Source organism: Apus apus, chromosome 25 (assembly GCF_020740795.1).
Source record: "Apus apus isolate bApuApu2 chromosome 25, bApuApu2.pri.cur, whole genome shotgun sequence".
In the NCBI taxonomy this organism is placed as follows: Eukaryota; Metazoa; Chordata; class Aves; order Apodiformes; family Apodidae; genus Apus; species Apus apus.
In genome coordinates, this window is record NC_067306.1 from 3,253,231 (window position 1) to 3,268,179 (window position 14,949).

Here is a 14,949-nt window from a genome sequence, read left to right on the forward strand (position 1 = left end):
TTTGTTTTCACAAACAGCAGCCTGATTGCTAGCCCTCCAAACACTTTAAATAACTATGGATAATCATTTTGCATAGAAATTAGGGGCTAAATTGAACATCTAAGTATCTGGCTACCAAGACAGCTTCTTTGGAAATAAACTGAGAACAGGTACTCTAGGGAAGACTCCAAGAACTCCACTATTCCCATTCAATCTGTTCACATTTTTTGAAGCCTTTCTTGTATCTAGGCAAAAGCAAAATGTTGAAATTTGGGAAGTTATTCTGACTGGCAGAACCTTCATCTGAAGGTTATAGCCACACATCTGCTTTACAGACACAGAAAAATCATAATAGCAACACTGTGACTGAGGCCCTGAGAGTTTCTTAGGGAAGAATATAGAACAAACCCAATTGAACTGCATGATTAACAACCTGGAAAAGGGGAATTTGTGTTTTCAGTCATAATTACTGGGTGAAAGACCAACCATTCTTGCATTCCCAAGTGAAATGGTGTCCACAACCATCTACCTGCACCCATCATATCCCAAAATATAACCCACAGACACGTGTACCCTGTGGTGACTAAAAATATACTTGACTAAAATTGGGCTCAAATAAAAAAAACAACCCTCAAGCTTTATTAGACAAAATAAAAAAGCAACATTACCAGTAAACATGGCCCAGTAAGGAGAGTGTAAAGCATGCAGAGTCACCAAACTCCATAACAATGTCATCATGGCTTTTCTGTTTATTCAGCACTCCACCAGATAAGATCTGCTCTCCTTCTGCAAGTCTTTGTAAAAAAACAAAGAGGTTTAAAGGGGTTACAAGGCTCACAGAACTGGCAGGCCAGTGTTTTCACCCTGCTGCAAACAAGAGAAATCCACTGTCAGTGTTCACAGGCTTCAAACCACATCCTAACTAGTTCCTGCAGGTGAATTGCCAATAAGTGATGGATTCCTCTAGGAACACAGAGGTGTGCAGCACTCTGAAGCCAAACACCTCTACTGGGGGGGTGAGAAAAACAAAACAAATGCCAAACCCCACACCACTCCAAAACCAGAGACATGTAACACAACAGGACTTTTCCAGAAGCACCTAATCATTGAATAACAGGCTGGTTTGGGTTGGAAGGGACCTTGAAGATCATCTAGATCCAACCCCCTGCATGGGTAGGGACACCTCCCACCAGCCCAGGCTGCTCCAAGCCCCATCCAACCTGCCCTTTGACACTTCCAGGGATGGGGCAGCCACAGCTTCCCTGAGCAACCTGTTCCAGTGCCTTACTGCCCTCATGGTGAAGAATTTCTTCCTGATGTCTCACCTAAATCTCCCCTCCTCCAGTTTTAATCCATTCCCCCTCATCCCATCCCTCCCTGCCATGGGAACCTGCAGGAGACCCTGCTGCAGGACCAGAAGCCATGGGATTCTGGAGGAGACCCTGCTGCAGGACCAGAAGCCTCCTAGAACACCAGCACTGCTGCTCAGAGGAGCCGAGAGGGAAGGGGGGGCATCCCAGGAGCCACAGGCTGTGGAAGGGTAAACACACACACAGACACTCTCTAACTTTCCTGCTGGCCTCAACTCCCACCCTTTTACTCCACTGATTCCACCCCTTTCCCTCGGAGGGTACATTTAATAAGACTATGTTGCTTTTGAATTATTTCCCTGATATAGACCTAGCCTACCCCTCCTGAACCTTGGTCCCTCCGTTTGTGTTAACCCTTAATAAACCAGTTAACTTGTCAACTAAGCATTGGTCTCAGTAACAACTGGTGAGCCTGGTGAGGGTGGTACTCTAATTTCCACTCTAAAATAAGGTCCCACAGGGGCTGTTCCTCTGTGAGAAGCAAACCCAAGGTGTGAGTCCTTGGTCTCATTCCAAAACCACTCCACACTGGAGGGGAAGTCACAGAAGCATCCTGACTGCTGGTAACCCCCTGGCATCAGCTTGGGACAGACTTTACCTATTAACAAGCTAAGAGAGCCCTTATTTGGCTTTGCTGCCCTACTAAGAAATAGACCTGTAAGACTCCAGGCACTTGGTTAAGAGCCAATCCTGGGACTTGGCACAGATTTTGGATTTTAACACCTTGTTTTCTTGCAAGAGGGGCTCAAAAGAGGAATCACATGGAACGGGCCACTCACTATTAGGCTTGGAAATGGCTTTATACAACTTCTGGGATGGGAGGCATTCTTCTGGCATTTAAGACCAACATCTGCACAAACAAATCATCTCTTCTTGCCTCCACTTGAAATTAAGAGTTGTAGGTGGATGCTTCTATCAGTTTAGACCATTCCCACAAGAAAATAAGGTACATCTGTATAAATGGGCTCATAACTGTAACAAAAATGACAGTTAAACACATTCTAAGGAGTAGATTTTTAAAATCTCACCTAACTGAACTCAGTTCAGAAGCTGATGTACTACATGCACACAGCAGACTTTGTAAGAGCAAGGGAGGGAATGATCAGCTTCCAATTTATTCCACTGGGACCTTTCCAAGTAGAACATTAACATGATTTCCTTTTCAACAGGAGATGCAAAGAAACCTGTATCCTAATAGCTCCAAAAAAGAGTGTCAAAACAAGGTATCCTTGCTACTCTAAAGACGTCAAAGGACTTGCCTACTAAAGAGGGTATCAAAGACTAAGAGATCTCTAGAGAGATCTGCATTTTGGTTCCATGGCCATTAAATTCATATTGGAAACACTGCATGGAATAAGCAAAGTATCAGAGAAACTCAGACCCAAAAAAAACACTTCCCAGGCTGTTCTCCTTGGGTCATTTCAGGAGTCAGTTCTTTCTCCCCCTACACAAGCCTGACAACTCCATTGGAAGTTACTCAATGCTTCTTAGAGGTTTCTGCAATATGGGCTCATGTTCATTAGGTCCAGATCTGAAAGCAGAATGAACTGAACTTATAGAATCTTTAGAGCTGAAGGACCAAGGAATTCCCAGTTTGTGCAGTATGACAGGTTCTAAAAAAAATGAACACGTTTGTAACCCTGGACAGAACAAAGGGTTTACTTACTTGCTGAGGTCAACACAGCATTTTGCAAGCAGGTATTTACACTGAGGTGTAGTGCAGCTGTGTCCCTTGAGGAGCCTGTAAGCTTTGTAGGCCTTTCCTGAGCGGTAGTAACACGTTGCCAGTAAAAACAGGGCTTCTTCTGAATGTACTAAAAACCAAAATGACACAAAGAAATCATCAGTTTACCATTTTCATAGAAGGAATTTGGGAACAGGGAGTAGAAGGCAGCTAGGAACAAGACACAAGAAACCAAGCATTGGTATCAGAGAAGTTAATTACTGAAAAAAGTGCATTTCTTTGTCAGCCTGTAACAAACTTCCACACATCAGTCTCTTGTAGGGTCAGACCAGCTCTTGGCACCTACTGCTATAAAAGAACTTTGATCCTTCTGCCTACCCAATCTAAAGAAGTGATTAGCCAGCTTGTTGTCAAAATAACAGCAAGACAAGTGAAGCAGTCATCTCCAGCAGGAGAGAACTATTTTAACAACTTGTTGGTCACCCCAAGACGTGGCTCAGAGTATTGTCACCCCTGCAAGTCACTCCTCACACCAGTACATGACCACTGGCCCAGTAATGGCCATCAGGAAGTACAGGAACTTCCTGGAGGAAGAATAATTTCAGCCTAAATAATCATTTTAATTCTGATTTCAACTTTCCTTTTGCTGTTTGCAATTTTACTTCTGTTGTTTTTCTAACACTGTATCTTGACATAACTTGGCAGAGCAGATTTTTCTGATTTTAATTAATCAATTACCAGTCACCTCTACCCCAAAATTAATTCTTGTCCTTTTCACTCCCTACATGGACTATTTCTCCAGAAAAAATGAAGTTACCATTCAGATGTGTTATTTTATATTAAGAAGTAGTGATGGGGGGACCTTAGAGCACCTTCCAGTGCCTGAAGGGGCTCCAGGAAAGCTGGGGAGGGACTCAGGACAAGGGCAGGAGTGATGGGATGAGGGGGATGGATAAAAACTGGAAGAGGGTGTTTTAGGTGAGACATGAGGAGGAAATTCTTTGCTGTGAGGGTGGTGAGAGCCTGGCCCAGGTTGCCCAGGGAAGCTGTGGCTGCCCCATCCCTGGCAGTGTTGAAGGGCAGGTTGGATGGGGCTTGGAGCAGCCTGGGCTGGTGGGAGGTGTCCCTGCCCATGCAGGGGGTTGGATCTACATGATCATCTTTAAGGTCCCTTCCAACCCAACCAGTCTACGATTCTATGAAATCCTCTCCCCAAGCAGAGTTCTCACAGGTTTCTAAATTCTGAATGAAGTAGCCAAGTCTAAATAGAGAACAAGAGTAATCAAGACAAACATTTCTCTACAGCAGAAACTGGAAGTATTTAATGTGTGCTTCAACACTTCTTCCACTGCAGAGATGAATTATGTACCATGCCAAGAATGTACTATTCAAAGAGCTTGACTTGGCATCCAGATTTAAGACTGAGGTCAGAATTGTCAATTTTACTTGTGATTACAGCATAAAGGACAGAGCCAAGCCCTGAAGGAAATTAAAACCTTACTGTAGAATTATCAGCTCAAGTTCTAAACACTAGAAAATGCACTTTCATGAGGCACTGGTGAGCATTCAAATGCTGTGGTGTTAATTTGAGCATTATGTTTGTGTGAAATAACTGTATGACTTCATTTTAATCCCATTTTTGGGTTTTTTAAGCAAAAAAAAGGAGAAGATATCCAGTGGTATAACAATCTTCCCCTATTCTTATTACTTCCTCAAATGTTACACTTGGATTACCCTTACACAACTTTGTATTTTACATCAAAGAAAGGTTGTCTAGAAAGACAAGCAACTCCAATCTCCAACCAATTAAGAATTACACTTTCTTTTTCAGAACACAGTACCATGCAGATGGAATTCAGCATTAAAAGAGACAATTCTGATGTTTGTTCATCTATACACATTGAACTTTTCAGAAAAGTCAATATGGGCATCATCCAAAGTTCTCTTTGGGCAACCTGCTCAGATTCTTTGCTAGCCCAAACCTGACTATTTTGTGTCATCACTCAGACAGTGACAATGACAAAGGGAAGACCCAAAGAAAGAAGGACATTTTATTAGTCTTATGCTAAAAACACCAGAGGATCTTTTAGAAAATTCAAGTTAAATAAATTCTTTCCTCCACTAATTTAACACATTTCAAGAGTTCTGGGTAACTACCAAACCACACACGTTCCCACAAGAACAGTAATTGCAGTTGGACTTAAAAAGAACTTCTCAGAGTAAAATCCCTACTGACACCACAGAGCCAGGGTATTCAAGTTCAGCAGTTTCTACCCTGCAGAATAACTACTTATTTTAACCAGAAGCCAGATGTTTTGCTAGCAGTTAATTGCTTGAACCAAGTGACAGCATGCATGCTGTTCTCTCAGCACTGCTAGCCACTGAAAAAAAGCTGTTTGAAGTACCCTTGCAGAGTTATTCTACAAAGATAACACCAGCATTGTCATATTTTTCTCCTGGCTGCTGCAAAAAGTGGATTTTCTTCCTTTCTACATCCAGGGCAATTACCTTCAATCCAGCATTTCCCTGCCTCTCACGATGTGCTGTGCTCAGCTGACATGTCATCCCTAAAACACTGGGTTTTTTATGCACGTCTAGATTGTAAGGTTCCATAATCATCTACACAACACTCCTCCTTTGAGCAGTGAAGGAAGATTCCACATTTCATAGGTAACCTTGATATGAGGGGAAAAAAGCCTCTGTTTCTCAAAAATTAGTTCTGTGCTTCCAGTGTCAAGAAGTGCACTGTGGGCACGTCAGGCAAAACACTGAAAGCAAAACATTTCATTACAAACACAGAGCACAAAAAGCAGGTTATCCAGTTTAATTCACATTATAAGGTGAAGTTGTTTAGCATGAGAAATTATATTATGCTTATATTTTAGCTTGAGTTGTGTTCTTTTTTCATGTTAGTGACCAGGGGGCAATACCTCTCAAAACAGAAGAAAATTTATCACCACCAATATTGAGGAGAAAAGCAAAAAAAGAACAAAGAGCTTATCTGAGGCCATAGAGGAAAGACTAAGGAAGAAGGACCAGAACAGAAGAAGGAAACTGTGTTTGAAACACCCAGGAGAAGCGTGGATTTGTGTTAGTGCTGCCTCCTCAATATCCAAGATATCCTAGACCTGACAGCATTCCAATGAAGTTAAGAAGAATCCAACAGGAGATACCTATTCCATACCTTCTGATTCTCCTTGTCTCCATTTTACTACAAGTTTCTTTCATCACAAGAGTCTCTCATCACAAGGCTCTCTCTCTTTCAGTTAACTCACCAATCAACATCTGCAAACAGGATTATTAACTGACAGCTTTCAAGATCAAGACAGCTTCTAGAATTTGTGCACTGCACCTGCCCTTGAGTACCTTTGGAACAACATGCAATGCTTAAGGTTATTAAAAGGCTCTCTCCCATTTGATAGCATACAACAGGTCATTGTAAACATCATAGAATGGTGAAGGTTGGAAGGGACCTTAAAGATGATCACGTTCCAACCTCCCTGCCATGAGCAGAGACACCTCCCACCAGACCAGGCTGCCCCATCCAACCTGCCCTTGAACACCTCCAGGCATGGGGCAGCCACAACCTCCCTGGGCAACCTATTCTAGTGCCTTCCTACCCTCATGGTGAAGAATTTCTTCCTGATGTCTCACCTAAAACAACCCTCGAGATTTAAACAAACAACTCTGAGGTTATTTTTTCAAGGAGGTTTTACTGTAAACCAACATTGCTGCTGTTACATGATTTGATTTTCCAGCCTAATTGCGAGGCATTCTTCCGCTTTCCCCCGAGCAGAAATTTAAACTTCATTATCACAACAACAAGAGTAAATCAAAGCAGGCCTAGAGGGTCAAAAAGATCTCAAATCAAAATTGAAAAAAAAGCACCAATTGGATATTTGCAAAGTACATACCTTCTGCATATAATCGTTCTGCAAGGAACACTGCATCCCGATAAGCATAGTGGTTAAGTGCTTGCCATATAGCAGCCTGCAAGACAGAAAATTGGCTAAATTTAGAGAGAAGCTTTAAAAAACACAACACTGGTTAGCTCTTCTTGCCAAAAAGTTTTAATTGTGGTTTGCTGCAGTCATAAGAAGAATGGAGAAGGAGAAACATGCAGGCCAATTTCTAATTGTTTCAACTGCTTGCAAGGAGACTGAAAAATCCTCGCACCCAAGTCATGAACCAACCCAAGGATGTTGCTTACCAGTTACCACACACAACCAGTTACAACCCTCACCCAACATGAACTGAAATAACAGCAAGTGTTTCCACTGGTTACTGAGATTTAGCCTGGTGCATAACTGCAAATGGATTATAGCAAACTACCACCCAACAATGACACACCAAGTAAAAGTAAGAACAGACTCCCCCTCAGCTGGTTCCCAGAGTATATCCCCTTGTGCTCTTCACTGTGCCCAAGGAGGGGCAGGGGAGGTAGGAAAAAACTTGGGTGCCCAACCCATTTAAATGGCATTATACATAAATCATAGAATGGCTTGGGTTGGAAGGGACCTTAAAGATGATCATCCAGATCCAACCCCCTGCATGGGCAGGGACACCTCCCACCAGCCCAGGCTGCTCCAAGCCCCATCCAACCTGCCCTTCAACACTGCCAGGGATGGGGCAGCCACAGCTTCCCTGGGCAACCTGGGCCAGGGTCTCACCACCCTCACACTCAAGAATTTCCTCCTCATGTCTCACCTAAATGTCCCCCAGAAATCCCAGCAGTGTTTGAGGCTGTCAGTACAAGACTGGTATTGATCAAATATGTACACCTTTATATATAAATATGGCATCCAGCATTTTCCTTGAAGGGATTTCCGTGTTTCCCTATGAACCAGGACGAACGTGACCCACTGCTTTTTGTTGTGGTGTTTTGTTTGGTCTTTGCACGTTAGCCAGCACTCTTCTGCCACTAATTAGGCTTGTGAGGTACCACAAAAGAACGAATGCAACGCAAAGGAGATGGACAAATGGAAATATACAGACATACTTGAAGGCAACCTATTTCTCCAGTTTGCTCACATACCCATAACTTGGCCAAAACCAAGTACTTCAGGGTACTGTCTTCCCTTTCCATAAGCACCAAGCTCAAGAGTTTGGGACTGTCAATACTTGTGCAGGCCTGAAGGATGGCACTGCTCCAGTGAGACTCACAGCACACGTACAGACCGGGGTGCAGACCACACACAACATTAAGGTCACTGTCATAACAACCTGCACAGCTGTCACCATCAGCTGGCCTACAGCCAAGAGCTGTCCACCACAAGAATCAGGTTGGGAGACGCAGGTTTCACAACAAACTCCTCGGCCAATTTTCTTCAGCTCAGATTAAAAGCTTTCTGTTATCTCTAACAGAGGGGTAGGAAAAATAACTCCTTCTAAGATCTGTCCAGCTTTCCCTCCCCACCTGTTACAAGCAGTGGTGTGCATGTTTATCAGGGTTTGTGGTCTGAGGTTAATGGGTTGGTCTCAGGATGCTGCTCCTTCCCATCCAGCCATTTTGCTCAAGCTCCAAAGGAGATTCCCCTGAGCAGCAAACAGCCATTTTGCATGAATTTTGTTACTGCTGATCCAAACAAGATCTGAACTTAGGAACTTGAAGCTCTGTGATCTAGTATTTCACAGAATCACAGAACTGTTACGGTTGGAAAAGACCTCTAAGATCACCAAGGCCAACTGTCCACCCAGGAGGAAGCAAAAATCTATTTCCTCAAAATTCAGTGGCAACACAAGAATTTCATTGAATGGCTTGGGTGGGAAGGGATCTTAAAGATTATCTAGTTCCAACCCCCTGCATGGGCAGGGACACCTCCCACCAGCCCAGGTTGCTCCAAGCCCCATCCAACCTGCCCTTCAACACTGCCAGGGATGGGGCAGCCACAGCTTCCCTGGGCAACCTGGGCCAGGCTCTCACCACCCTCACAGCAAAGAATTTCCTCCTCATGTCTCACCTAAAACACCCTCTTCCAGTTTTAATCCCTTCTCCCTCATCCCATCCCTCCCTGCCCTTGTCCCAAGTCCCTCCCCAGCTTTCCTGGAGCCCCTTCAGGCACTGGAAGGTGCTCTAAGGTCTCCCTGGAGCCTTCTCTTCTCCAGGCTGAACACCCCAACTCTCCCAGCCTATCCTCACAGGAAAAGTGCTAAATAAACAGAATTAGCTTCTGATACAGTATCAGACACTCCAAAACTCAAACAAACAAGAACTAAAGAAATGGTGCCCTGTGATGCTATTCCCAGCAGGAAAGGCAAGCGCCAATTTAATCTGAAAAACCACAACCCCACCAGCAGATTTACATGCACCATATGCTGCTTCTTCCAACACAAACTTGACAAACTCAGGGTGTGAAAAATGTGTGAGTTCTCTTCACAAGAAGCCTGCACAGTTGTCATGAACTGTACACACCAGACCTTCCAATTACTATATAGAATATCACACAGAAAATCTCTAGAGAGATCCTGTTTTCTCCTACCAGCAGGTCCCAACAAAGTCAAGAGGTAATTTTAAGCCCATGTGAAAGTACATAAAACCAAATCCTTTTAATTTGATTACTATAATTCAAACACATTATTTCTTTCTGGTTGCATTCCACACTCTAGATAAAGTTTAGCTACACTCTGCCTGACTTGATTACTCCCTTTTACCTTGAGAAGCTCCAAGGTTGTATCATTTTTTGTGCCCTGCAGGACAGTTCTAAAATCTTTCAGAATATCCCCAAGTTTGAGCCCCAGAGCTTCCTTTTCTCTTGCTCTCAGAAGCAGCTCTTCCTTGACCAAGTCACAAATCACACTCACAAATCACAATCCAAGTTGTGCCATTAAAAATCATTTGTTTACAGGGATGTAACTCAGTGTGCTCACAAAACAAAGGGGTGTGTGTGGGGGTGAAATCAATGTCACTTGACTTCTCCAATAGAAGCAAGCTGCCAGAAGCAATTTTGCCAAAGGCTGAGAGGAGACACAAGTGATTTTTGGCTGTATTACAGCCACATTATAAAAGTTACACTACATACTGGCTCAAATAACAACTGTTGCTGAGCAGAGACCCAGTGAAAGCAAAAAGTCAGCTACTGGTGTTCCTGTTTTGTACCAACTGTCATTTTGGAACCCAAAAGGTACAAGGTACACCTGTCTCCAACAGATGAACACTGAAGACTGGATCCTTGCACACAAACTCCTAGAAGAGCAGGAAGGGAAAAGGAAGGTGACAGGGAACCAGATCTATGCAGTAATTATTTTCTCTGAGAACAGATGTCTAGATGTCTAAACAATTGTGCCTCAAACTACCAAAGAAGATTCCTTGTGCATCTTTTAAGAAGCAAGTTTTGGAGAGAAACATCAATGTCTCTATACAGAGCAGTATATCTAGGCATTCAGTCTGTTCCAGCAGAAGTTCAGTGCATCTACACAGCTTTAGCAGCACATGACAACTGGTAAATCACACCAGAAGAATTGTCTGAAGCAAAAACTTTGGGGGCATTTATCCAGTAAAACCTAATTAATCCCAAAAGCCTCAGAGTCAGACAACACAGAACAACCACAAATACAATCCAAAAGCAGTTTTAGTTTCCTTCCTATGGTAGTTTTCAAATCTGAGATGGAACCTGTCAAGTGAGAACCAAATAAGCGTCCTCAGAGGTGTGCAAAGCAATTGGTTGCAGTATCTGTTCTGGGGGCTACAAACAAATGTGGACAGGAGGCTTGAAGTGTTTAAAAGATCAAGTCTAGCACCCTTGGAGATCAGATAAACCTCCAGGTCCTGGTCTCCATTTTAAATCCTCATTAATTTGCAAATGCAAAGTGAAAAGGGAATTCCAAAACCACTATACCAGGCACAGCTCTGTGGCAAAGCACCCTTGGAGAGCAGAGCAAAGTGAAAGCAGAATCAGATCCATCTTCTCTCCAGAAAATCCCATGCATTGTCCAAGTGTCACTTCCTAACTAAACCAAAGAGGTTTAAAAGATGGGTCTTCTCTTCTGACGGTTATGGAGCCTGGGAAATTATTTTCAAAGCTTTACAGCCTATTGACTTGCTAAACAGCCTCTATCATGATTTAAGACTTGTTCAGGGTGGGCAGAGGGGAGAGGTCTCTGTGACAAGCTGGGCCACATCTACTAGTTAAGCAAACCCTGCCCATCAAGGAATCAAGCCTTGGTATTGAACCTTTGCAGCCATAACAGCAGCCCTGGAGTTCAAGTGGGTCACAGCAGATGATCACCTTGAACAGCTACATTCCGAGGGAAGTGTATGCTTGGCTTTCCAAGATGTTTTTCAGAAATGTTTGGAAAACTTCCAGGATGTTTCTCAGCACACAGGATACAGGGCTTTATGTTTGAGCTGGAGAGTTTTAGAAAGTTCAGTAGAAGTCTGTTGTCTATGTGAACTCTGGCTCTTTTATTCATCTTAAGGGGTTTAAAAAGTTATTAGGAATCTAACCACTGAATAAGATGACTTTTGGTTAATTTCATATAATTAAAGCCCAGTATTTATAAGGCAACATACAGGCAGAAGCCTCTATTTATCTGTCACACTTTGCATATCACAGCTGTAAAGATGACAGTTTTTCCTGGAATGCTAAACCCTGCAGACATCTGAAAGGCTGCAAGGGAACAAACAGACAGGAAAAAAGTCTCTGCAGTGACAGAAGTGGGAAGTAGTGTCAGCTTTTCCAATCATATTGTTATAAAAAACAGAAACCAGAAAAGCAGAGCTAAGAGCACAGACTTGAGCTAAAATGGGAACTTCATCCAGATGTGTAGGGCAAAATGGAGACCACTCACTGGAGACATTAAGAGAGTGAGGAAAAAAAAAACAACACTGCATGACTTGGAAAGCTGCTATAGAACATCAGTCCAAGCTCTACACCACGGAGCTGTGGCACAGAGAGGACTTCAGCTCCAACAGCAGATCCAGGCAGAACTCAAATGTTGACTGTGTTTTGGATGGTGCATTGGTGATTCCCTTGCCTTTAAAAGCAATAATATGAGCAATGCCACCACAGAGAAACCCAAAACTTACCAGTATTGTTCTAAGAAAGGAGCAACAGCAAAGCTAAGAGCAGCAGAACCACTGATACAGGAATTATTTGGCATCTGAAAGCAGGAGGCAGAATCTAAATAGATATATTAGACACAGAAAAGCCTCATCCAAACCTCCAAGCTGGTAAGAGCTTGAGAATGGAGAGTGACATTACAGACATCTTTACCTTTCTGAAAAATGAAGGCCAGACGTTTCTATCAGGGAACTCTCAGATTAGCAAGTATTTTCCACTTGGTTAGTCTCATTAGCACAGGACCAGAAACATTCAGTGTTGTTTCCTGTTGGTCACTCTGCAGTGCACTCATGCTTCCCTTTCTACTGTGATCCCATGTTTTCCTAGAATGCCCGACTGCTGCAAAACACCAGTCCAGCTCCAAGGGAAACAGCACTGGTGCAAGCACAACCAGTGCAGAAGGACAAGGTGGTCGAAAGCAGTTCCAGGACCACACTGAGCCTTGCCCTCAGAGTGGATGAGCAGAACAATGACACCAAGGACACAAGCCCCAGGCTGCAGAAGAGCCACCACTGCCACCATCTTACACAAAGTCAAGTCAGCGAGGTGGTCTTGCACAGGAGTTGTCTTTCCTTCCCTCCTGCCTTTTCAGTAAAGGGAGAGAGGAGAGCCAAAGGCAAGAATGTTCACTGTGTTCGTTACAGAACACAACAAGCATACAACGGTTTGGGCTGGAAGGGACCTTAAAGATCATCCAGTCCCACCCCCTGCACGGGCAGGGACACCTCCCACCAGCCCAGGTTGCTCCAAGCCCCATCCAACCTGCCCTTCAACACTGCCAGGGATGGGGCAGCCACAGCTTCCCTGGGCAACCTGGGCCAGGCTCTCACCACCCTCATAGCAAAGAATTTCCTCCTCATGTCTCACCTCAATCTCCCTCTTCCAGTTTTCATCCCTTCTCCCTCATCCCATCCCTCCCTGCCCTTGTCCCAAGCCCCTCCCCAGCTTTCCTAGAGCCCCTGTAATGTACTACTCCCCTACTGTATTACCAAGAGGTTCCTAATATAACTGGAACTCCCCCAACATCCTGTTCAAAAGCCACAATTTTTTTAAAAAGGATGGTACCATGAAGAAGGAAGTCAAATTAATAAAGATCACAGAATAGAGCAATGGGCATACAGAGAAGGTGGAAAGAAGAAGCAACTCTCAATTCTGTGATTCATGTCTTGGGGATGGAAAGACTAAAAACAAGAGCAGGAAGCCCATCAGGGTAACTGCAGTGAGATTAAAATATGGCAGAAAAACGAAATTTATGTTATTTTCTCTCCTAGGTTCCCCATCAATCTGAAGATACCAACTCCTCGGGAAGAAGGAACGTCCTTCATTTACACAAAAGCTGCAGAGCTCAGCACGCCGTGAGCATTTAAAAACGAAATAGCAGCAAATACAGGCAGGGAAGTGAGATGGAAAAGCATCAACAGGTCTCCCCGGGGACGTGCGGGGGGAGCCGAAAGGGCCTTTCCTGGAAGCCGACTCAGCTGCGGTGCCCCCGCAGCCCGACCCCTCCTGCGGGGAGAGCGGCAGGGGCAGAAAGGGCGAGGGCAGCTCGTCCCAGAGGACGGGGAGGGGGCACAGGAAGCGGTGAGGAAGCCCAACAGCCCCACAACCTCCCGGGGCAGGAGGGTGGAAGAGCCCGGGCTGGCAGCGGAGCGCGGCCGGAGCGTCCGGGGCACCCAGGGCCCGCAGCCCCCCTGGGAACGGCCCAACCGGAGCAGGGACCCCCCCCTTCCCCGCCACAGGAGAGGGCCCAGCGGCGGGCAGGCCCCCCCCGGGGGGCGGGACGGCGGGGCCGGGTCCAGCCCCCCCCGCCAGGCCCGGCCGGGCCTTGGGGCCTGAGCGCGGCGGCGAGCCCGAGCCGCCCAGGGGTCGGTACCTGGACGGGTTCCTGCAGCACCGTCATCCTGCTCTCCTCGGCCTCCTCCTCCTCCTCCTCCTCGCCGAGCCCGGAGGGGGCAGCCCCGGCCCCGCCTCAGTGCGTGTCCCGGCAGCGGCGCGGCCCGGCCCGGGCGCTGCTCATTTAAACTCCCAGCGACCGTTACCGGGGCAGGCGGCGGGGAGGGCCGAGGCCGCCCGAAGCTGGCGGCGGAAACACCCGAACCCTCTGCCGGAAATACCCGAAGCCCCAGGCGGAAAGAACCGAGCGCCAACGGAAAACAGCTGGGAACGCCCCGCCCCCTCCCCCCCCCCCCCCACCTCAGCAGGCAGGCGGAAGCGTCCCGGCTGACGGAGCCGCCCGAGCGGAGCCGGAGATTGCCGAGCGGAGCCGGAGATAGCCGAGCGGAGCCGAGCGGGCCGGGCCGGGGCGCTGCGGGGACGCGGCCCCGCGGGGTCTGGGGTCCGGGCTCCCCGCGGGGTCTGGGGTCCGGGGTCCCCTCGGTGTGGGGCCAAGCGGAGCCGTGCAGGCCTGTACCCGGCCTCAGGCACAGCCCAGCTCCTGTCCCCGGCCCTCACCGGGGGGTCGTGACGCCCCCGGGCAGGTACAGCCGAGATAGGCAGGAGTGAAAGGGGCCGGTGGGGGTAGCGGGCCCGGGGGGTGACCTGAGGGGCACAGCTGGAATCTGGTGAAGGTGGCGATTGCTCTGGCGTGGCCCCGGGTGAGCTGTCTTCCCGCCCCGGGAGCCTGGAACCGAGACGCACCAGCAGTTCGCGAAAGCCCTGAGCCAGCCCTCGGCACCCTCAGAGCCCCCCCTTCTGCAGACCCTGCCCTCGGCTCCCCGCAGCACAGTCCCCCCAGCAGCACAGCCCCCCCAGCAGCACAGCCCCCCCCGCAGCACAGCCCCCCCAGCAGCACAGCCCCCCCAGCAGCACCACGGCCCGCGGGGACACCCGCACGCGTGGGCTCCGCACCCTCCTCCTG

The 14,949-nt window shown here is 46.7% G+C and overlaps 1 protein-coding gene across 5 annotated transcripts in view; it reads right to left on the reverse strand.

The window, feature by feature from the left end:
* The window catches only part of CDC27 (cell division cycle 27), a 30,771-nt gene extending 16,581 nt beyond the window's left edge, over window positions 1-14,190 (reverse strand). For 3 of the 5 annotated variants that reach the window (XM_051640326.1, XM_051640325.1, XM_051640323.1), the window contains exons 1-4: window positions 13,966-14,189; window positions 6,948-7,023; window positions 3,016-3,163; window positions 648-773 (exon numbers count right to left, since the gene is read on the reverse strand). In XM_051640326.1, coding sequence (XP_051496286.1) covers window positions 648-773; window positions 3,016-3,163; window positions 6,948-7,023; window positions 13,966-13,992 — 377 coding nt within the window. In that variant the 5' untranslated portion in view covers window positions 13,993-14,189. Of the gene's footprint in view, window positions 1-647; window positions 774-2,128; window positions 2,805-3,015; window positions 3,164-6,947; window positions 7,024-13,965 lie in introns of those variants that run through there. The other 2 variants (XM_051640324.1, XM_051640327.1) reach the window with 2 other exon arrangements.
* Between the last annotated feature and the right edge of the window lie 759 nt (window positions 14,191-14,949).